At 41.7% G+C, this 21,961-nt stretch overlaps 1 protein-coding gene across 1 annotated transcript in view; it reads left to right on the top strand.

Moving 5' to 3' along the window:
• PKHD1 (PKHD1 ciliary IPT domain containing fibrocystin/polyductin) overlaps positions 1-21,961 on the top strand; it is a 456,545-nt gene that overhangs the window by 78,780 nt on the left and 355,804 nt on the right. The window contains exons 31-38 of the mRNA XM_081523421.1: positions 271-376; positions 2,879-3,151; positions 5,541-5,671; positions 9,333-9,468; positions 13,448-13,643; positions 14,041-14,108; positions 16,438-18,030; positions 20,415-20,558. Coding sequence (XP_081379547.1) covers positions 271-376; positions 2,879-3,151; positions 5,541-5,671; positions 9,333-9,468; positions 13,448-13,643; positions 14,041-14,108; positions 16,438-18,030; positions 20,415-20,558 — 2,647 coding nt within the window. The remainder of the gene's footprint in view (positions 1-270; positions 377-2,878; positions 3,152-5,540; positions 5,672-9,332; positions 9,469-13,447; positions 13,644-14,040; positions 14,109-16,437; positions 18,031-20,414; positions 20,559-21,961) is intronic.

Genomic DNA, 21,961 nt, shown 5'->3' with positions numbered 1-21,961 from the left:
TGTGACAGAGAGGGAATTTACTCCAGACTGAGCCTATGTAATTGTAAAAAATATTAGGTTTCTGCATATTAACCATCATTTAGAAATAGCCTAACATGTTGAGTCATGCTTTACAACTGAGGGTCTATTATTGGAAAATAGAAGGAAAAAATAGAGAATAGGTGAATCACTAACACATTTCAGTTTGGGCAGACTTCACAAGTGCTTTATGAATACCCTTGAGCGTATGAAATGTGTACATCTGCTTTCAATGCTTTTGCCTTTTTCTAGGTGGTTGTGCAAGTGAATGACATACCAGCTTATTGTTCAGGTTCCTGTGCCTTCCAGTACCATGAAGGATCCACTCCCCAGGTCTACTCTGTGTGGTATACCCTCGGTATGATGTGTACTTGACATTGAAATGGGCGTCAACTTTATTTTTTGATTGCAGTGTAGTTGATTTGCAACGTAATGTCAGTTTCAGGTGTACAGCTCAGCGATTCAGTTTTATATGTATATATACCTATAAAGTGAAAGTGAAAGTCAAGTCACTCAGTTGTGTTCGACTCTTTGTGACCCCATGGACTGAAGACCATCAGGCTCCTCTGTCCATGGGATTCTCCAGGCAAGAATACTGGAGTGGGTTGCCATTTCCTTCTCCAGGGGATCTTCTAGACCCAGGGATTGAACCTTTATCTCCCACATTGCAGGCAGACGCTTTACTGTATGAGCCACCAGGGAAGCCACATATACCTATAAAACTATGTGTGTATGTACGTGTGTATGTGTGTATGCTTGTGTGCTCAGTCGCTCAGTCATGTCTGACTCTTTGTGACCCCATGAACTTTAGCCTGTCGGGCTCCTCTGTCCATGGAATTCTTCAGGCAAGAATACTAAAGTGGGTTGCCATTTCCTATATGTATGCTTAGTTGCTCAGTCGTGTCCGACTCTTTGCAAGCCCATGGACTGTAGCCCACCAGGCTCCTCTGTCCATGGGGATTCTCCAGGCGAGAATACTGCAGTGGGTTGCCATGTTCCGCTCTAGGAGATCTTCCCAACCCAGGGATCAAACCCAGGTGTCCCACATTGCAGGCGAATTCTTTACTCTCTGAGTCACCGCTGCTACTGCTGCTAAGTCACTTCAGTCGTGTCCGACTCTGTGCGACCCCATAGACGGCAGCCCACCAGGCTCTGCCGTCCCTGGGATTCTCCAAGCAAGAACACTGGAGTGGGTTGCCATTTCCTTCTCCAATGCATGCAACTGAAAAGTGAAAGTGAAGTCACTCAGTCGTGTCCGACTCTTCACGACCCCACGGACTGCAGCCTACCAGGCTCCTCCATCCATGGGATTTTCCAGGCAAGAGTACTGGAGTGGGGTGCCATTGCCTTCTCTGCTCTGAGTCACTAGGGAAGCTCTTTTCCAGGTGATCTTCCCAACCCAGGGATCAAGCACGTGTTTCCTGCATTGGCAGGTGGATTCTTTACCACTGAGCCACCTGGGAAGCCCCATATATATGTGTATATCTGTTGTTGTTTAGTTGCTCAGTTGTGTTTGACCCATTGTGACCCCATGGACTGCAGCACACTAGGCTTCCCTGTCCTTTACCATCTCACAGAGTTTGCTCAAACTCATATCCATTGAGTCAGTGATGCTATCCAACCATCTCATACTCTGTCGTCCCCTTTTCCTCCTGCCTTCAGTCTTTCCCAGTATCAGGGTCTTTTTCCAATGAGTCAGTTCTTTAATCAGGTGGCCACAGTACTGGAACTTCAGCTTCAGCATCAGTCCTTCCAATGAATATTCATTATTGATTTCCTTTAGAATTAACTTGTTTGATTCCTTGCAGTCCAAGGGACTCTCAAGAGTCTTCTCCAACACCACAGTTCAAATCATCAATTCTTTGGTGCTTAGCTTTCTTTATGGTCCAACTCTCATATCCACACATGACTACTGGAAAAACCATAGCTTTGACTAGACAGACTTTTGTTGGCAAAGTGATGTCTCTGCCTTTTAATATGCTGTCTAGGTTTGTCATAGCTTTTCTTCCAAGGAGCAAGCGTCTTTTAATTTCATGGCTGCAGTCACCATCTTCAGTGATTTTGGAGCCCAAGAACATAAAGTCTGTCACTGTTTCCATTGTTTCCCCATCTGTTTGCCATGAAGTGGTGGGACTGGATGCTATGATCTTAGTTTCTTGAATGTTGAGCTTTAAACCAACATTCAAAAATCAGATATCCATGTATACACATATGTATTCTTTTTCAGATTCTTTTCCCTTATAGATATTACAAAATATTGAGTATAGTTCCCTGTACTACGCAGCAGGTCCTTGGTGGTTATCCATTTTATGCATAGTAGTATGTAAGTGTTACTCCGAAACTTCTCATTTATCCCTCCCACAACCTTTCCCCTTTGGTGACCATAAATGTGGGTTTATTTCTTTTGTGTGTGTGTGTGGGGGGGTGGTTTTTATTTCTGTGTGTGAACTTTAAGATCAGAGTGATTTGTTGGAGGGTATGTCCCTGGTGATGGCTGAATAGAAGGTGCATCAGCTCATGGGGTGAATGTTGAGTGGCACAACAAAAGGGCAATTTTTAGCTAGTCTAATTGAAATGGTAGATTTTTGATGACTTAAAATGGTGTATATTCTTTGTCCCTTGTTTCGAAAGATTTTTTAGTTTTTCCCCATTTTTTAATTGATTAGTGATTTGTCATTACTAGTTTGAGAAAATTTAAGTGGAGGGCTCTAGGCCATTAAAATAAACATAGATTCCAATATATGAGTCAGCATTCAGTTCCTTGAATTTTGAGAGAGGAAGGTGAGAGGGAATGGATATTTGACAGAGTTCTCGTAAATGGAGTGATATTGCTGAGAGACGATTTCTTTCTTCTTTTAAGATGACGTTGGCCTACTGGTTTATATTACCGGAACTAGTTTCTCTGGTGACCACGAGGCCCTGCAGGTTACAGTGAACAAAACGAGTTGCAAAGTTATTTTCTCAAACCAAACAAACGTGGTGTGTCAGACAAGCCTGCTGCCTGTCGGAGTGCATCGGATCTCGATGTTGGTGAGACCCTCTGGTCTTGCCATCAATGCCAGTGGAGGAGGCCTCTTCCTAAATGTGGAACCCAGACTGGACACTGTGGAGCCTTCCCAAGCTGCAGACATTGGTAATCTGGGGGCACCCGCATTGCATCTGACGCTCTGAGACCTTCATTCTTGCCAACCTGCAGGAATCTAGTCCTGCCATGTAATAAATTCCATATCTACTGTGGTTCACAGCTTTTTGTTTTCTACCATCAGCATTTCTTCTAATGAGTAATGGACGTTTGAGCCCTTAAATGAAGTCACTCACCACATAAAATACCATAGTTTGGTTGATGGTGTCAGGCATCATGGGGTCAATCATTAAGTCACTGGGACAATCTGATCAAGTGGAAATGACACCAGGTGGGGATCTGGGACATGGGCCTGTGTTTTCAGCCTGCCAAAGTCAGAAGGGTGACCTTAGATATTTCATATACTCTGTGGGACTTAGTGTCCTTAAAATGATGAGGATGGGCCTGGTATCATTTACTGATCACCTCTTCTAGGCAGTTGTACGCCCTAAATGCTAACAGTTGACTGAAAGATGGAATTATTATCCTCATTTTTCAGATGAGGTAATAGTGGTTCTAAGAGAAGAGTGACCTGCTCAAGGCTTCCCGATGAAAAGTACAAGTGGCTAGGACTTCAGCCTATGAATTTTGAGGGGGACACCATTTAGGATTCGTCTTTCTGGTGTTGAACCTAGGGCTGGGGTACTCAGTATGTGGCTTGAACCCCTCAGTCCCCCGGAAGGGTCCCTGAGCCTGTGACATTCCTCTCTTCTTCTGTGTCTCCTGTGAGGATCTTGACTTGATTGCTTCTCCTCCCTTCCTACCCAACTCTGTGTAGATTCTTTCGTACAGCCTTGGTTGTACAAGAGCCTTTCTCTCAGCCTTTAGGTTGTTAGCAGTGAGCTAACATATAGGTGTATTTTTGATGTTTGTGTATCCTTCTACTCCTCCATCCTGATCTGTCCAGTTAGAGCTGTTTTATAAGATATTTTAAATGTCCAGCTGAAGATCCCTTTACTTTTATTTTTGAAATTTTGTTTTCTGGCTATTGTCATTTATTTTCCATTGAATTTTGAAATCAGCTTGTCTAATTTAAATTAAAAATCTTTTTCGTATTTTTATCATAATTGCACTGATGCTTTAAACTTAGAAAGATATGCCACCTTATGATCTTCACTTTCTGTACATTTACTGTATTTTTCTTATTTAAGTTTTAACCCATCTGTTAGATTCATCAGCAGCATTTCAAAGCTTTCTTCAAGTTTCTTCATATTCTTAAATTGTTGTTGTCAAGATTGTTTCCAGATATTGTATCTTTCGTGTTGCTATTGTATGTTAGCTCTTCTTTAACTTAGAAGTCTGTTGTGGTCCTGCCCTGAAGCTTCAGGGCGTGTTTATATATTTAACTTCAGGGTAACGCTCCATTCAGTCACAGGATGCTGACAGGTCCCCGTCAGGTTGTATGAGTTTCCTTTCTCGCCCTGACATCTGAGCCATCTCCCCACTCTCAGGTGTCTCTATCTGGTGGTTTTCCTGCCTCTCCTGTATCCCTTTCTGGAGAGATGGCAGACCAGAGTCACTGCTCATCCATGAGAAATAGGCTACCTGTCCATCAGGTGGATCAGGGCTGCCCTCCAGATGGGATATCGGTGTGACTGGTACCCTCCCTCCTCTTACTGACACTATGATGGCTACAGCTGTTCCTCAGTGGTTGGCACAGAAGTCCTGATGACACGGGGTGCTGATGACAGTCACTTCTGTATCACCATGGAAACCAGAATCTTGTTGGTGTGGTGCCGTATCACAAAGCTGGAAAGGCTAAGGCTGTCATTTAAAAATGAGGGAATGGGAATTCGCTGGTGATCTGGTGGTTAGGACTCTGCACTTTTGCTGTGGGGAGCATGGATTTAGTCCCTGGTTGGGGAACTTAAGACCTGCAAGCCATGCAGTGTGGCCAAAAATTAAAAAAAAAAGAAGATGAAGGAGATGAGACCAGTGAACTCAGGGACAATAGTGCAAATGACCTGCCATAAATGGCAGATCAGTCTGTGGCCCTGACTCTGGGACCCTGTTCTTTCTGCCATTTTATACTTCCTCTCTTATACTCTTTTCTTAGGAAAAGAGTTTAAGTTTTATAGAATTGACAGGGATGATATTTTTAAAAATCTTGAGCAGAAAGAGTTTTCAGAAACCGTATACTTTATTTCTCCATTCCATGACTGTGTTGTAGCTCTGTGTTTTATTCTTGAATATCTCCTTTTCTCTGCCCTCTAGTCATTGTATCTCCCACCTTATTAGTAGTTTATATCTTTAACTCCAGTCTCTTTCTGCATTTTGAACGTTCCTTGCGTTTTGACTATGCAGCTTCATATTTTTATTTCACCTATTTCTCTTATGGGTAATTAATTGTTGTCTACTAGCACGGCTGTGTGTCCCAACTGAAAGTGCTGCTTGTTTACAGGAGGGCTCTGGGCCACCATCCGAGGCTCTGGTTTAGATAATGTTAACTTGGTGTTATTTGGATCCCAGTCTTGTGTCATTAATGTCACTACAAGCAACTCACGAAGAATCCAGTGCAAAATTCCATCCAAGGTGAGTGGAATCGTTTGCTATCTCTTTTCTGGGTAGATGACCATTATTAATGTGTAGTTAATTATGTGTAAGGTTCTCAGTGGGTCATTTCTTAGAATTAAGTTAACTGACATGATCTTCTCATCATGAGAGCATGCTTACTTATATTTCTTATGTGGACGCACTTCTGTTATGAAGTGGGAAGCTGACTCCACCAATGTGGCTTGTAATTAACATCAGTTAATATCTTTTAGAAGAAAATGGCCAGGTTGTTCCAGTCCACACTCTTAATGAATATTAGTGCCACTGAGTAAATATATGAATCTAGTGTACATTCTGAGTGTTGGTTTGCAAGACATATATCTTATAATTTTGCTTCTTTCTCAAGCAAGCAACTTAGTTTTCATCAGCAATTTTGTTTTCTGGCATGGATGGGATTGGTGAAACTTGGAGTATTCTAGAATGTCTTCATGTATGCATGCTAAGTCACTTCAGTCATGTCTGACTCTTTACAACCCTATGGACTGTAGCCCGCCAGGCTCCTCTGTCCATGGGATTCTCCTGGCAAGAATACTGGAGTGGGTTGCCATGTCCTCCCCCAGGGGATCTATCTGACCCAGATTCGAACCTGGGTCTCCTGCTTGGCAGGCAGCTTCTCTACCACTAGTGCCACCTGGGAAGCCCTTCTTTTCTCCAGGGGACCTTCCCAACCCTGGGATTCAATGCAGGTATCTTGCATTATAGTCTGATTCTTTACTGTCTGAGCCACTGCTCAGCCCAGGAATGTCTGATTCCTATGAAATAAATAGCTGAGTTAATCTTAGTTAGTCCCTACTCCTCCCCTGTTCCCTTAGAAGCAAGTCCCTTAGCTTTCTCATCCCTCTTCAACTGGTTCTGTCTCATAGATGGCATAAGAGGTTTGGGTCCAGGCCCTTGCCTAGTGCTGTGGGAGAGAGTCATGCTCACAGCTGAGCTTGAACCTCCTATTCAGAGTTCATTTCAGTGCCATCAACATTCCTAGCACATCCATGATCCCCAAAGAAGGCTGTCTGCCAAACAATAAAGATCTCTGAAAGAAGAGAGAGTTCAGAATAATCTTTGATCTTTGGTCTCATATTTTTAATCTCATCCAGTTATTCAAATATTATGAAATATTAGCTTTTATATATAAACTGCATGCAATTCTAACATATGTTTGTATTGTAATTTATTTCCTGTTATTGGACATTTAGATAATTTCCAAATTTTCCTATATTTATTGTGTACTCACCATGTGCCAATATAAAAACACAGACATATAAAGCTTTTGACACAAGTATCCGTTTGTCTGAAATTCTTTCTAAATTAATACTCTCATTGTCACATGGGTGCCTGCTTTCTGATGCCTTGGCCAACACTGAGTATCAGCACTTTAGTATATATTGACCATTTTAATGGTAAAATTTTTACTGATTGAATTTCTTTCACTAGAGAGAATAAATATTAGGAAAATCAACTTTTAAATTTGAACAAAGCAATGCATGCAAAGTTCAAAAGAAAACGATAAAACAATCACACTCTCTCCTACCTCACTCCCCCATTCTTCAAGTCCCCCTTTCTGAAACAGCTGCTTTCAATTCCTTTGATTATAGTTACAGAACCATTTTTTTGTTAAATCAATAAACCATATTTATATTATTAAACTGTTTAAATGATACTGGTAGAATCAGGCAATATATATTTTTTATAGTTTGTTTTATCTTAGAGTTTTTTTTTTTTACATGTCTTCCGTGTAATAAAAATACTCTGTATTTAAAAAAAAATTCTTTATATCAGTTCAGTTCAGTTCAGTTCAGTCGCTCAGTCGTGTCTGACTCTTTGCGACCCCATGAATTACAGCCCGCCAGGCCTCTCTGTCCATCACCAACTCCCAGAGTCTACCCAAACCCATGTCCATCGAGTCGGTGATGCCATCCAACCATCTCATCCTCTGTCGTCCCCTTCTCCTCCCGCCCCCAATCCTACCCAGCATTAGGGTCTTTTCCAATGAGTCAACCCTTCGCATGAGGTGGCCAAAGTATTGGAGTTTCAGCTTCAACATCAGACCTTCCAATGAACACCCAGGATTGATCTCTTTTAGGATGGATTGATTGGATCTCCTTGCAGTCCAAGGGACTCTCAAGAGTCTTCTCCAACACCACAGTTGAAAAGCATCAATTCTTCGGCACTCAGCTTTCTTTACCGTCCAACTCTCACATCCATACGTGACCACTGGAAAAACCATAGCCTTGACTAGACGGACTTTTGTTGGCAAAGTAATGTCTCTGCTTTTAAATATGCTATCTAGGTTGGCCATAACCTTCCTTCCAAGGAGTAAGCGTCTTTTAATTTCATGGCTGCAATCACCATCAGCAGTGATTTTGGAGCCCCCCCAAATAAAGTCTGACACTGTTTCTACTGTTTCCCCATCCATTTCCCATGAAGTGATGGGACCAGATGCCATGATCTTAGTTTTCTGAACATTGAGCTTTAAGCCAACTTTTTCACTCTCCTCTTTCACTTTCATCAAGAGGCTCTTTAGTTCTTCTTCCCTTTCTGCCGTAAGGGTGGTGTCATCTGCATATCTGAGGTTATTGATATTTCTCTTGGCAATCTTGATTCCAGCTTGTGTTTCTTCCAGCCCAGCGTTTCTCATGATGTACTCTGCATATAAGTTAAATAAGCAGGGTGACAATATACAGCCTTGACGGACTCCTTTTCCTATTTGGAACCAGTCTGTTGTTCCATGTCCAGTTCTAACTGTTGCTTCCTGACCTGCATACAGGTTTCTCAAGAGACAGGTCAGATGGTCTGGTATTCCCATCTCTTTCAGAATTTTCCACAGTTTATTGTGATCCACACAGTCAAAGGCTTTGGCATAGTCAATAAAGCAGAAATAGATGTTTTTCTGGAACTCTCTTGCTTTTTCGATGATCCAGCAGATATTGGCAATTTGATCTCTGGTTCCTCTGCCTTTTCTGAAACCAGCTTGAACATCTGGAAGTTCACGGTTCACATATTGCTGAAGCCTGGCTTGGAGAATTTTGAGCATTACTTTACTAGCATGTGAGATGAGTGCAATACTCTTTTTTCTTGAAGCTTTCTCTTCTGCTTCAATTTAACTTGGGGATTTCCAGATTTATTTTACAGGTTTCATCCTAGTGTTTCCCTTGATTGCTCTCCTGAATAGATTCACTGTTTCTTGGAATTTCTTTCTCCTTTTTTGGTTATTGTTTATTTTTTGAGATCATAGCTGTAAGAAATAGTCCAAGACAGAAAATGTGGGAGGGAAGTTCTTTGAGTACTTAAATGTCTTAAAGTTTGCTCATACTTGATGGATAGTTTAGCAAGATATAGATGTTTATTTGAAGTTGTTATTTTTTTTCAGAACCAATTGATGTGTTAATTGCAAATCATTCTTATTTACTCTTTGATCTGTTAGATACTGCACTTACCTTACCTATTCTAAGTATTAGTCACTGTGTGTGTGTGAGAGAGAGAAAGAGACTTGAAAGTAGCAAGTATATTCTTTAAAAACAATTTTCTTAAAATTAATCTTTTAAACTATATAACCATATAGTATAGTATAACCATATAATTCTATATGGACTTCACTCATGTCAGTCTTATTTACAGAGTTTTGATTTTAAAAATTAATTTTCAGGGGGAAGATGGACCTACTGTGAACGTGACTGTTATCTTGGGGGACCGTTCTGTGGTTCTTCCCATGGCATTTACATACATCTCCTCTTTAAATCCAGTAATCATATCTCTCAGCAGAAACGGAAGCAGCATAGCAGGTAAAAATACCTGATCCCAAAGTCTTCTCGGCCCAGGGATTGAACCCGCATCTCCTACACTGGCAGGCAGATTCTTACCACTGAGCCACCTGGGAAGCCTGTTCTCATCTTAGCCATCATTTTATAAATCTCCCTATATATATTTTTCTCTCTGTAAAGTTGAGAACCATTTCTGTCTTAAAATGACACAGGAATTCAATGGTAAAAATTCAGTAAATATTTATTGCACCTATCATGCTAATAATAATAGCACAGACATATAATCAGCATTTATCTTTGTAATAATTGATGAAATTATTAGCCTCAGTTTACAGATTAGGAAACTAAAGGACAGAGAGAATAAGTAACTTGTCTAAGATGTTACTTGTAGTAAGTACTAGAGCTGGGATTTGAACTCAAGCAGCCTGGTTGAAGATTCCAAGCACTCAGCCACTTATAGTTTACTGTAAAATAGCATTTGGGGCAGCAGTTCCTATTATAGCAGTTATTTGATATGATTAGAGAATAGTATATTCTGATAAATTTCTTCCTTGAGAGACATGTATATAAAAAATGAATTCTTTAACATTCCAACAGCATTAAATGACCTTAATCTTTGATGATTTAGATGATACAAGAGGATGGAATTATGACAATTTATTATCATGTCTGTATAGATTTGGAAAAGTAGAAGGTGACATGGTGTTCTGGTTAATTGGATGCCAGATGACAGAGTTTATGGCAGACATGTCTAAGGGTTTATTATACAAGACCATCAAATTTCCCAAAGAAACAGCCTGGACTTCATCCTTCTGGTACTATTTTCATTTTCCATTGCTCAAGAGTACATAAATAAAGGGAGGTGTCCTTTAGTTTCTCAATATTATTCAGCTCAGATAGTGCAGAAGAAGAATTTGCTGCCTGAGGCGACCGAAGTGTGTAAAATTCCTTAGTGGTATAGATTCTTCCCAACGAAGTAGAAAAGGGAGGAGGGAGCCCTGTGTTCTATTCAGATTTCAGTGATTTTGGCTTTTAATAAAATTTCCCACCTATAATGAAAAGAATAAATACATTGCATCAGTGCCTCAAAGGCATCTCATATTAGCTTGACAATTGACCAAGAGCCCAAGGAGTTCATGTTATTGATATATACAACATGATGCATTATTTGCAGGATTTCCACTTGCATTGAGATCTTTCTACAGGCAGAATAAAGAAGAACATGTTATAAAACCCCAAGTGAGGGGTACCCTATTGGGAAAGTCTCTTTTGAAAGTTGGAGGGTATTAATACATATCTCCATCAAGAAGATGCTGATGCTGATGATGACAACAGAGTCAAGAAGAAATCAGAGAAAGAGGAAGAGGAGCAGGGGAAGGAGGAGGAAGAGTTTGATGTGAGGGACCATTAGTGTGGTTTTTGTCATCAGTGCTAGATTTGAATGAATCCCAACTTAACCACTCCCTGGGCAAGTTACTTAAATTTTTTTGCTCTTTTTTTTTTTTTTTAAATGAAAAAGGTTATGGTATGTTTATTTTTGATATTTATTTATTTGTTCTTAGTTGTGGCACTCAGGATCTTTGATCTTTGTCATGGCATGAGAACTCTTAGTTGCAGCATGCAGGATCTAGTTCCCTGAGAAGGGATTAAACCTAGGCTGCCTGCATTGGGAGCATGGAGCCTTAGCCACTGGACCATTCCCTTAACTTTCTTTATTTTTAGTGTCTCCAGTTGTTAGGTGGGAATAATCCTTTCATGGCAATAGGGAAAAATGGAGATAAAGTAGGTAACTAAAAAATAAGATAGGTAGCCCAGGAACTAACATGGAGTAAGCACTCAATAAATGCTTTGTCGAAGTGAACACCATCATTCTGCCAGATACTGGATGTGGAATAAATGGGTCAAAGATGACCTCTGTACTTCCTGACCTCATGACCTCATGTGGCTTCCTCCTTTAAGCAGGCTGGGATCCATCAGCTGAAAACTCCACCAATGCCAAATTCAAATTCTTTCACACCCAGTTGTTTTAAAGAAAGAAAGAAAGAAAGAAAGTGAAGTCACTCAGTTGTGTCCGACTCTTTGTGACCCCCTGGAGCCTACCAGGCTCCTCCGTCCATGGAATTTTCCATGCAAGAGTATTGGAGTGGGTTGCCATTTCCTTCTCCAGGGGATCTTCCTGACCCTGGGATCGAACCCAGGTCTCCCGCATTGCAGGCAGACACTTTACCATCTGAGCTACCAGAGAAGCCCCCTTCCCTGCCCATAAGCATATTTATTTAACCTTTTAGAGCCTATCTGCTTTACACACCCTACAAAAATGCATTTAACATCTGATAGCCATAGACCAGATCAACCTAAAGGGACTGAGAGCCATTACCACCCTACAAAGCTCTCTGAGCCAGAAACTACCCAATGGGATGCTGAGTGACTCATTATGTGAGGGACATAGAAGCTGCCTCTCTGATCTCTTTCTCTCCTAGGAGTTCTTTGCCCTTCTCCTCTTCTGGGTGGCAGTCTCTGATTGATGCTTCTGGAAGGTCTCCAGCTGGCAGATTTCCCCATCTATGGAACCTGTCAAAGCACCACCTGTATAAATCTTATTCTGTGCTATGGCCACCTTGTGATCGTGTCTTCTCAGTCAACCCTGAAATTTTTGTACTCACTACACTGAGGCTTCAGACCTGACAGTAGAAATGAGCTTGGGAAGACGGGAAGAAGTAAAGAGGATGTGGAACAGGGAAGGAAATGAAGTTAGCTTTCTTCGTCTTCAGCCACAGAACCATCTTTAACTTGGCCTCTTTTCATACGATCTTTACCTGTATCCACATGTACCTGGTCTTTCAGGAAGTCACCTCATCCTCTTTCCTTCTCTCCAAGTCACTGGGTGATTAAATGAGAAATTGTTACAAAAGGCAAAGCTTTAGGTAAAACTGAAGTTTTTAGAATCAAATTGTAAATCCTTGACTCTCTATAAGTCCCTATTGGGATTTATCTTTCAAATTGAATTTCAGGCACCATCTTGCCCACAGGGCCTTTCTTGATATTCAGACAGTGGCTCTGATTTGAGCAATGCCATGCCTAATTTCTGCCTCTTTATGGCTTGTCTTGTTCTGAAGCTTTTTTGGCACCTACTTTTATTAACTTTGAAGGTTCTTTGAGGGCAGGGACCATATTTAACTTATTTTGTGCCCCTGTGGCATATTCTTTTTTATACTCAAGAAATATTTGAGATAAAATGAAGTGTATTCATTTTATTCATGTACAATGAATGCTCATAGTATACATGGCATTTTAGTAGAGATGCTAATAAACTAAAAAGGCATTGAGATATTTACAAGACTGGGTTCAGGCCCTCACATTTCCATTAATCATCTCTGAGACCTAGACTTCTGAGCCTTGGTTTCCTCAAAAGCAAAATGCTGGTCCTGCTAACTGTCCCAATAAGGTTATCAGGACAGTGTGAGGGTCAAATGAGATAGTATAGGTGAAAGGACTCTATAATTGTGAATTGTTGTTGTTCAGTCATTCAGTTGTGTCCGACTCTTTGCAACCCCATGGACCGCAGCATGCCGGGCTTCCCTGTGAATAACTGAATGCACATATAGCATTGCTATGGGGCTCAGTGCATACTGGAGACAGAGTTTTAGATTTTCATGTTCAGAGAAGTGGAGGCTAGAAAAGAGGTCATGAGGTGTTACTTTCTGGTTATGAAGACCATCATAACTACTTGATTTGCTTTTATACTGAGATGAACTAGTGCTTCTTGAGTATAATCATTCTGACAATTTTGCTTTCTGTGCCCTTGAGGTTATAGGCTGTAGCTCCATTAAAAGAATTGTAAGTTTCATGAAAAAAAATTAGGTTGACATTAAAACTCTTGATTAGAGTATTATGCACAGTACTGACCACGTGTTTAATCCAGAAGGATAGTTTCAGAATTGAATATGTGATTGAAGCACTAATCCACTTCACAGGGGCTAATGGATTTTCTTCAACACAGGAGGTGAGATCCTTTCCATTGAAATGGTGCTGCCAGTGAACCACACAGATCTGGATGCTGAAGTCCGCATCGGAGACACCAGGGCTTGGGTCCAAGCGCAGGCAGCTCAGGGCCTGGAGGTGGTGCTCCCCCCGCTGCCTGCCGGGTTCCATGGAATCTCAGTCTCCATCAGTGGAGTCCACATTCACGCACAAGGGTGAGGTGGACTCCTGTCATTCATTATAGCTCTCCTGATGGTCAATGACTCAGTTGAAGAATTCTAGCTTTGAGTTAGGTCATTATTTTTTTCTTTGCCCTGAAGTCCCTCTGCCCAACATTTCTCTGAAAGTTCCCTCACTTCATTCCAGAAAGTAGCTAAACTCAGGGAGACTGATGTGCCCACCTGCTCTCGGTGCAGGAAAATGCCCCCCACAGCTTCTCTTCCATACCATTTCCCTCTTTCTCTGGTGGGCAGTGCTGGTCTCATGTGCTTTCCATCACAGCCCCCTTTCTCTTTTCCTCTCCTCCACTATACACATCTCTGCTGTTTTGTGCCTTCTTTTCTCTTCTCCTGACTTTCAGTTATTTCATGACCATCTCCCCATTTTCTGTAGGGTGGATCTTCACATCCAGTACATCACAGAAGTCTTCAGCATCCAGCCTTGCTGTGGGTCCCTTGTGGGTGAGTGGCTCTGACCTGACTGGTTTCATTTATTCTGCAAGTCCACTCCCTGGATATTCAAATTTTGTTCCTGGATTAATTAACTAGTGAGACCAGAGATGGGGCTGCAGGGAGAGGCACTTTTCCCTGCCCTGGGAACTGAGTGGTACACTTTGGAGAGTGTGAAACTCAGGATTCTTTAGCCCAGTGAGTTCAGGAAATTAAAGAATTTTTATGAAAAAGAGATGTACCTGGTTTTCTTTTCTTTTTTTTTTTTTAATGGAAGGAGGCTGAAATATCTAAAAAGTGGCACATCTTGAGTACATATCACTAAATCACTTTGCTGTACACCAGAAATGAGCATGATATTGTAGATCAACTATAGTCCAATTGAAAAAAAAAAAAAACAGAAAACAAGGGAAGAGCTTCCTGCATTAGCCATATCGATAACTGCTTATGCAAGGAGAGGAGACATGAGTCTCTGATGTCTTTACTTGCTCTGGGATGTGAATGAAGGACCAGACAGAGTCAGGAGATGGATGGGAAGGAGAGGGTGGAAGGGAGGTCCAAGAGAGAGGGGATATATTTATACGAATAGCTGATTCACTTTGTCGTTCAGCAGAAACTAACACAACAATGTAAAGCAACTATACTTCACTAATGAAAAAAAAAGAAACACAAATGCCAATATGGGAGATGTCAGGACCGGACAAATAGAGAAATAAAAACTATTCATCTTCAGAAAAAAAAATGAAAGCTATATATTTGCGTGTGATAATCATTATGACAGTGTATGAAATAGCACATTATTCATTAGAATTTTCTTATTGAAGTATAGTTGATTTACAATGTTGTGTTAGTTTCAGGTATACAGTAAAGTGAATATATGTACATATATCCACTCTTTTTTAGGTTCTTTTTTCCATGTAGGCCGTTACAGAGTGTTGAAGTGTTCCCTGTGTTCTATAGTAGGTACATTATCCTTTTTGAACATAGTATAATCCTTTTTAAAGCTGCTTTACTTTACCACTGATTTGGTGATGATAAGGGGTATGTGGCTCCCATCCCTGTCCTGTAGATAGGGTTTGATTGGCCCTCAACTAGAAAGTGAGACAATACGACTATAGCAGCAAAATCACAAGCATGTTTCAGTGTTTCAGTGGCTCTCGATATGTCACATACAGATACACATATGACCACACAATATATGGATTACTGAAACATTATATAGACTAATATAGAAGATAAATAGAAGAATTCAACAAATTTAATTTCTCATCACTGTGTAAGTTGAATATCAATTCAATTCAGTTCAGTTCAGTTGCTCAGTTGTGTCCAACTCTGCGACCCCATGAACTGCAGCACACCAGGCTTCCCTGTCCATCACCAACTCCCAGAGCTTGCTCAAACTCATGTCCATCGAGTCGGTGATGCTATCCAACCATCTCATCCTCTGTCTTCCCCTTCTCCCCGTTCCTTCAATCTTTCCCAGCATCAGGATCTTTTCCAGTGAGTCAGTTCTTCACATCAGGTGGCCAAAGTATTGGAGCTTCAGCTTCAGCATCAGTCCTTCCAATGAATATTCAGGACTGATTTCCTTTAGGATTGAGTGTTTTGATCTCCTTGCAGTCCAAGGGACTCTCGAGTCTTCTCCAACACCACAGTTCAAAAGCATCAATTCTTTAGTGCTCGGCTTTCTTTATGGTCCAGTTCTCACATGCATGCATGACTACTGACAAAACCATAGCTTTGGCTAGACAGACCTTTGTTGGCAAAGTAATGTCTCTGCTTTTTAATATGCTGTCTAGTTTGGTCATATGTAGAACAATATACATATACTCTGTAATAATATAGAGAAAAATATGGGATATTAGAGCAGTTAATACAACAGATGATAAGACTAGAGAATTTGATTTTTTATTAATGTATATGTTGTATATATGTATATATGTATTATACATATACTCTTTCTACATAGTAATATATAGAATAATAGAGTAGCATGTACGCTAATACAGCAGATGACGAGAGCACTTCAAGAAATTTGATTTTTCATTAGTGTCGAAGTTGTCTAAGGTCTATAAATATACTTCAAAATATATTTTGTTTTAAATTTTATAAACATTCTTCTTATAGAATAATTTGTGTTGTTTTACTGCCATGTGAATTTCAGCCCATCTGACTCCTGCCCAAATGGTCATTCATTTAACGGTGGTGGGGTGAGGCGAAAGAATTTCACTAACACTTACCCCCGTTTCACTTAGTCGTGCTGGGGCTCACACAGCTGCTGTGAGTTCCTAGTTCTGAAATACCAGCTTCTCAGGTTTTTTTCTCAATATTTGTGCTTCAGGTGGAACCATCCTCAGCATCTCAGGAAGAGGGTTCAGCAGGGACCGAGCTTTGCTTTGGGTGATGGTGGGCAATCGGTCCTGTGACATTGTGAACTCAACAGAGACCAACGTCTGGTGTGAGACCCCGCCGCCAGCCCCCCTGCCACTGAGCGCCCCAGTCCCTGTGGAGGTCTGGGCTGGCAGCAAGCCCTTCCCCCACCGACCTTCGCCTCGCCTGGTGGGGAAGGGCTTCACCTTCACGTATAAAGTGGCAGCAACACCAGTGGTCACTGCCATGCGAGGAGAAGTCACGAATCACAGCCTGAGGCTCCATGTGGAGGGACAGAATCTCTCCGACTCAGTGGTCCTTCTGGGTAACTTGAGCTGTGATCTCACCCCGTCTCCTGGGAGCAACTTGAGCCTGGCTGGGTGCGCTTTTCCTCTTGACACTTTGGAGGCCGGCCTGTATCCTCTCCAAGTACACCAGAGGCAGATGGGGTTTGCTGACATGTCTGCGGTGCCCCAGCAGTGTGTGGTGACGCCTCAGATAACCGCCATTTACCCAACACGTGGGTCCGCTTGTGGAGGGACTGTTCTCACAGTGAGGGGCTTGGCTCTCCACTCCAGCAGGGGATCAGTGGAGGTTGACCTCTCGGGTCCCTTCACTTGTGTGATTTTGAGTTTTGGGGACCAGACGGTCCTCTGCCGGATTACCCCCGTGGGTGACCCCTTGCCTGGTGCTTCCTTCACCCTGAATGTCACTGTCCTGGTGAATGGACTGCCCAGCACATGTCAGGGGAATTGCACTCTTTTCTTGTGTGAAGAGACAACTCCTATCATGGATGCTTGGACCACAAACATCAGTGGGTCTCTGACCACAGTGCTGATTAAGGGTCAGAGGTTAGGTATCACGGCTGATGAGCCAGTGGTGTTTGTGGATGATCGTCTTGCTTGCACTGTGACTTTCCATAACGGAAGCCATGTGGCGTGCTGGATAAGTGACTTGTCCCCTGGACCTCACTACCTATCTGTTTTTCATACAAGATACGGGTATGCCTGTTCTGGTAACTTTTCCAGATACTTCCATGTTTTGCCTCAAGTGTTTCATTATTTCCCCAAGAATTTCAGCCTCCATGGCGGAAGCCTCTTGACCTTGGAGGGCACAGCCCTGAAGGGACTGAACTCCACGTTAGTCTACATTGGCCAGCAGGCCTGCCTGACTGTGAGCCTCAGCTCTGAGCTCATCCAGTGTGCTGTTCCTACAGGGAATGGCTCTGTTGCCCTGGACATAGAGGTAGATGGACTTTCCTATCAGATAGGTGTCATTGGTTTCAGCAGTGCCTTCACTCCCGAATTGCTCTCTGTTTCTCAGACTGATGACGTCTTAACCTTTTCAGTAGCCCGGATCTCAGGAGCTGCAAACGTAGACATTTTTGTTGGGATGTCCCCCTGTGTGGGTGTCTCTGGCAACCATACCCTTCTCCACTGTGTGGTCCCATCCCTTCCGGCCGGGGAGTACCAAGTCAGAGGTTACGACCTCGTGAGAGGGTGGGCCTCGTCCTTCCTGGTGTTCACTTCCAGAGTTACCATTACAGCAGTGACCGAGAACTTTGGTAAGTCAGACAGATGAGGCAGAGAGCTTTCTTTACGTAAGTGGATTAATAGCTCCTCTCACCACTCTACAAGGTAGGAAATCAGCATCAGTCTGAACGACAGAAGAAGAGAGAAGCCGGTTGGCCTCTTACAGTCTCAGCTGCCTCCTAAAACTTTGTCATGCTCCATTTATGAGGCATTTTTTTTTTTTTTATTGAGGAGATTGTGAATATTCTCTAAGTGTTTGATTGTCTTTTAATTTGATGGATTAACCTGCTTTAATTTGTGTTTTAAATTAAATAATACCATTTGTAAGAGCTCATAATTTGATCATTTAAGTAGAGCATAAATGCCTTCATCTGTTTTTAGACCTATTTGCCAATTTGAATTGTTTTAAACGTATTAAATATGATTAATTTTTATCATTTTGTACTATTTCACAGATGAATTCATACTCCATCAATAACAGGCCAATTGTGCAGTACAAATGCACTGGTTGAACTTTCTTTCCTTTTAGATATACTGCAGTGTGCTTTGCCTTTTCTTACAGTGAAGGTTTGGGTTTCTGTTCCCTTAATGTCTTCCTACACCTAAGATGGGGCTTCCCAGGTGGCACTAGAGGTAAAGAACCCACCTGCCAATGCAGGAGACATAAGAGATGTGGATTCCATCCCTGGGTGGGGAAGATACCCTGGAGGAGGCATGGCAACCCACTCCAGTATTGTTGCCTGGAGAACCCCATGGACAGAGGAGCCTGGTGGGTTACAGTCCATGGGGTGGTAAAGAGTCGGACACAACTGAAGTGACTTAGCACATAAACATACTTAAGATAGTTCAAATGTGATTGTGATACAGAAAGTTTAGAAGAAGTCATGAAGCAAGATCTTAGACTGATGAAGTACCAATCCATTTTTTGGAACAAATGAGTCCGACCTCTGCTGGGTGAGCTACTATAGGGACTGGGGCTTGTTTCTAAGTCTGTCACTATCTTAGCTGGGTAATGTTTTTAAGCCTCAGCATTCTTATTTGATAAAAGGATGGGGCTGGTTTTTCCTCCCTAGTTCCGCTTTCAACTCTCTAAGAATCCATGATTTTTAGGCAGGAGAGCAGGGATAAGAATGTACCCAGGCAAAAACTTGGTCAGGTGGCTGTGTAAGTACCACCTAGACTTGACATGAAGGTGGGAGAAGCTGGAATCTCAGCATGGACTAGAGATTTCAACTGGCATTTTCCTTTATTGGTTCTCGTACTGAAGCAAAACATACTGTCTTGATTTTACCCATTGGATCGTACCTCCTACATGACAGGTTGGTGTGTAAACCAGGGCAACATTATTTTGGAGAGAAATTTGGCCATATCCCTCCAAACTAAAAATTTACTTTTCTGTTGACCTAGTAATTCCCTGTCTAAGGCTTTGCATCATTTTTATTCATATAAGTATATAGTTCATTGCAGCATTTTTAATTGCAGCAAAAGGGGAGAAATCATGGAACTATTCCTGATAGCTCAGTAGGTAAAGAATCCGCCTGCAGTGCAGGAGACCCAGGTTTGATTCCTGAGTTGCAAAGATCCCCTGGAGAAGGGATAGGCCACCCACTTCAGTATTCTTGGGCTTCCCTGGTGGCTCAGCTGGCAATGTCGGAGACCTGGGTTCAATCTCTGGGTTGGGAAGATCCCCTGGTGAAGGGAAAGGCTACCCACTCCAGTATTCTGGACTGAAGAATTTCATGGACTGTATAGTCCATCGGGTTGCAAAGAGTTGGACATGACTGAGTGACTTTCACTTTTACTTTCATCAATCAACAGGAAAATTGCTCAATAAATTAGGGCATAATCGTATAATGGAATTCTAAGTGTCTAAGAGCTGGATCTCTCTCTCTCTCTCTCTCTCTCTCTATATATATATATATATATATATATAGACTTGGAAAGATGTTTATGCTGCATTTCTAATTAAAAAACAAGTCGTAGAATGCTATGTATAGAATGATCAGTTTGTAGTAAAATAGTCTATATGCTTTAGAAAATCCTAAAAGATTCAAGAAACTAGACATGTCTTTTTCTGGGGAGTGAGATAAGTAGGTAAGGGAAGTTTTACTTTCATTTTGTACTCTACTGTATAAAAAGTTTGTAAACTATAAACAAGCATTATTTTCATACATAAGAATCATGACACTTTTCATAGGTTGTTGAGTATGACTGGGTTTTGACAGAACAAGGGCTCTGGCCTCCAGAGCTCAGAGCTTAGTGAGAGGAAACAGAAAATCGGAGATCTCAGGCCAATTATGTAGACTCTGGTGGGCATGGAAAGAGGGTGGGCAGCGAGAAAGCATGGGCTTGAATTTTGAGTGAAAAAAGAGAGATTTGCCTCTGTGATGGTAAACTCCTCATTTTGTCTTTAAAGGCTGCCTAGGCGGGAGGCTCGTGCATGTGTTCGGAGCAGGATTTTCTCCAGGGAACATCTCAGCTGCCGTGTGTGGTGCTCCCTGCCAAGTCTTGGCTAACGCGACGGTGTCGGCCTTCAGCTGCTTGGTTCTGCCCCTCGATGGTCAGTAAAAACACCATATTTGTTTTATAAAGAGTAGATGTGAAATTGGCATCCTTTGGTTAACTCCATTTTTTTGGTAATTCATGCTCTATTGACTCAATTTTTCTGTTTGTTCCTGTGGAAAAAGTTTTCTCTGATCCCCATGTAAAATGGTAGTCAGTACTGAGGACCGCCTATTAAGATGACTCATAATAGCTTTATTTGTCATATTAATAACAGCAAAAAATTTATCACATATTCTTGACAGCAGTTCTGTGATGATGAGGAAAGTGATTCTGAATTGTGAATACTAGTTTCAATGGCAGCATAGGCATCAGGGAGAAAATAGTCTCTTGGTCTCCTGAGGTGGGGCTGCTGGGAATGTCTGCCTACTGGAAATACTAGTGAAGGGATTACATCATCTGGCTGGAAATGTCTTGCACATTAGTGTGTTCAGGTCTTGAATCTTATTATAGGTAAAAGGGTCAATGTTGACATTATCCTTTTATTCTGTAAAGTCCAGGTAATTATCTAAGCCGTAACTCAGTAAAATAACCACGATCTCTCACTGCTTTAAGCTTTGTTGTAGTTGTTTGTTGATGTTTAGCCGCTAAGTCATGTCCAATTCTTTGCGACCCTATGGACTGTAGCCCGCCAGGCTCCTCTGTCTATGGGATTTTCCAGGAGAGAATACTAGCATGGGCTGCTGTTTCCTTCTTAAGGTGATCTTCCCATCCCAGGGATTGAACCTGCATTTCCTGCATTGGCGGGAATATTTTTTTACCCCTGAACCACTTGGGAAGCCCTTTAAGCTTTGCAGTTGTCATGTAAAATATGGCATGGGAAGCTGTGTCTTTGTGGGGTGGCGGGGGAGGGGGGGTTAGAATGCAAAGTGCAAGGCTTGATTTTCCCATGAAGCTCACAACACATACTAACTACCCACTGAGCTTCAGAAAAAGAATGTTTCAGGGATGAAATTGCCATTAATCACTACAGGGTCAGCTAAACCATGTGATTATCTTGTTTGCATAGTCATAGATCTTATACCTGTGCACTTAAAAACCATTTGCCCTCATGTTTTCTGTATAATGCTTTAAGTTATATTTCTAATTTATGTCAGCAACTTGACTGTGGGTGAAAGACTTAGAGTGATAAAAGCATCACTTCATCTGAGCTTGGACAAAAATTCCATGATGTATAATACTGTTGTGATGGCAGTTTACATTGGATTGTCTTAGACCAGAAGGAGGAAGGAGAGGAAGGGGAAAAGGAGGGGGAGGAGAAACAACCCTTGTTTAAAATACCAGAAACTGAGGGTCTTATTATCATCATGTATATAAGCAGAACATTATAGAAGAGAGTATTATTCTACTTAAGATTCTGCAGTAGGAAATTTAGGATATGGTAGAAAATTTAAGTTAATA

The sequence above is a fragment of the Giraffa tippelskirchi genome, chromosome 8 (genome assembly GCF_054371585.1).
Source record: "Giraffa tippelskirchi isolate mGirTip1 chromosome 8, T2T-mGirTip1v1.2.pri, whole genome shotgun sequence".
Taxonomy (NCBI): Eukaryota; Metazoa; Chordata; class Mammalia; order Artiodactyla; family Giraffidae; genus Giraffa; species Giraffa tippelskirchi.
Note: the sequence above shows the minus strand (reverse complement) of the source record. Positions and strands in the feature narration are given on the sequence as shown.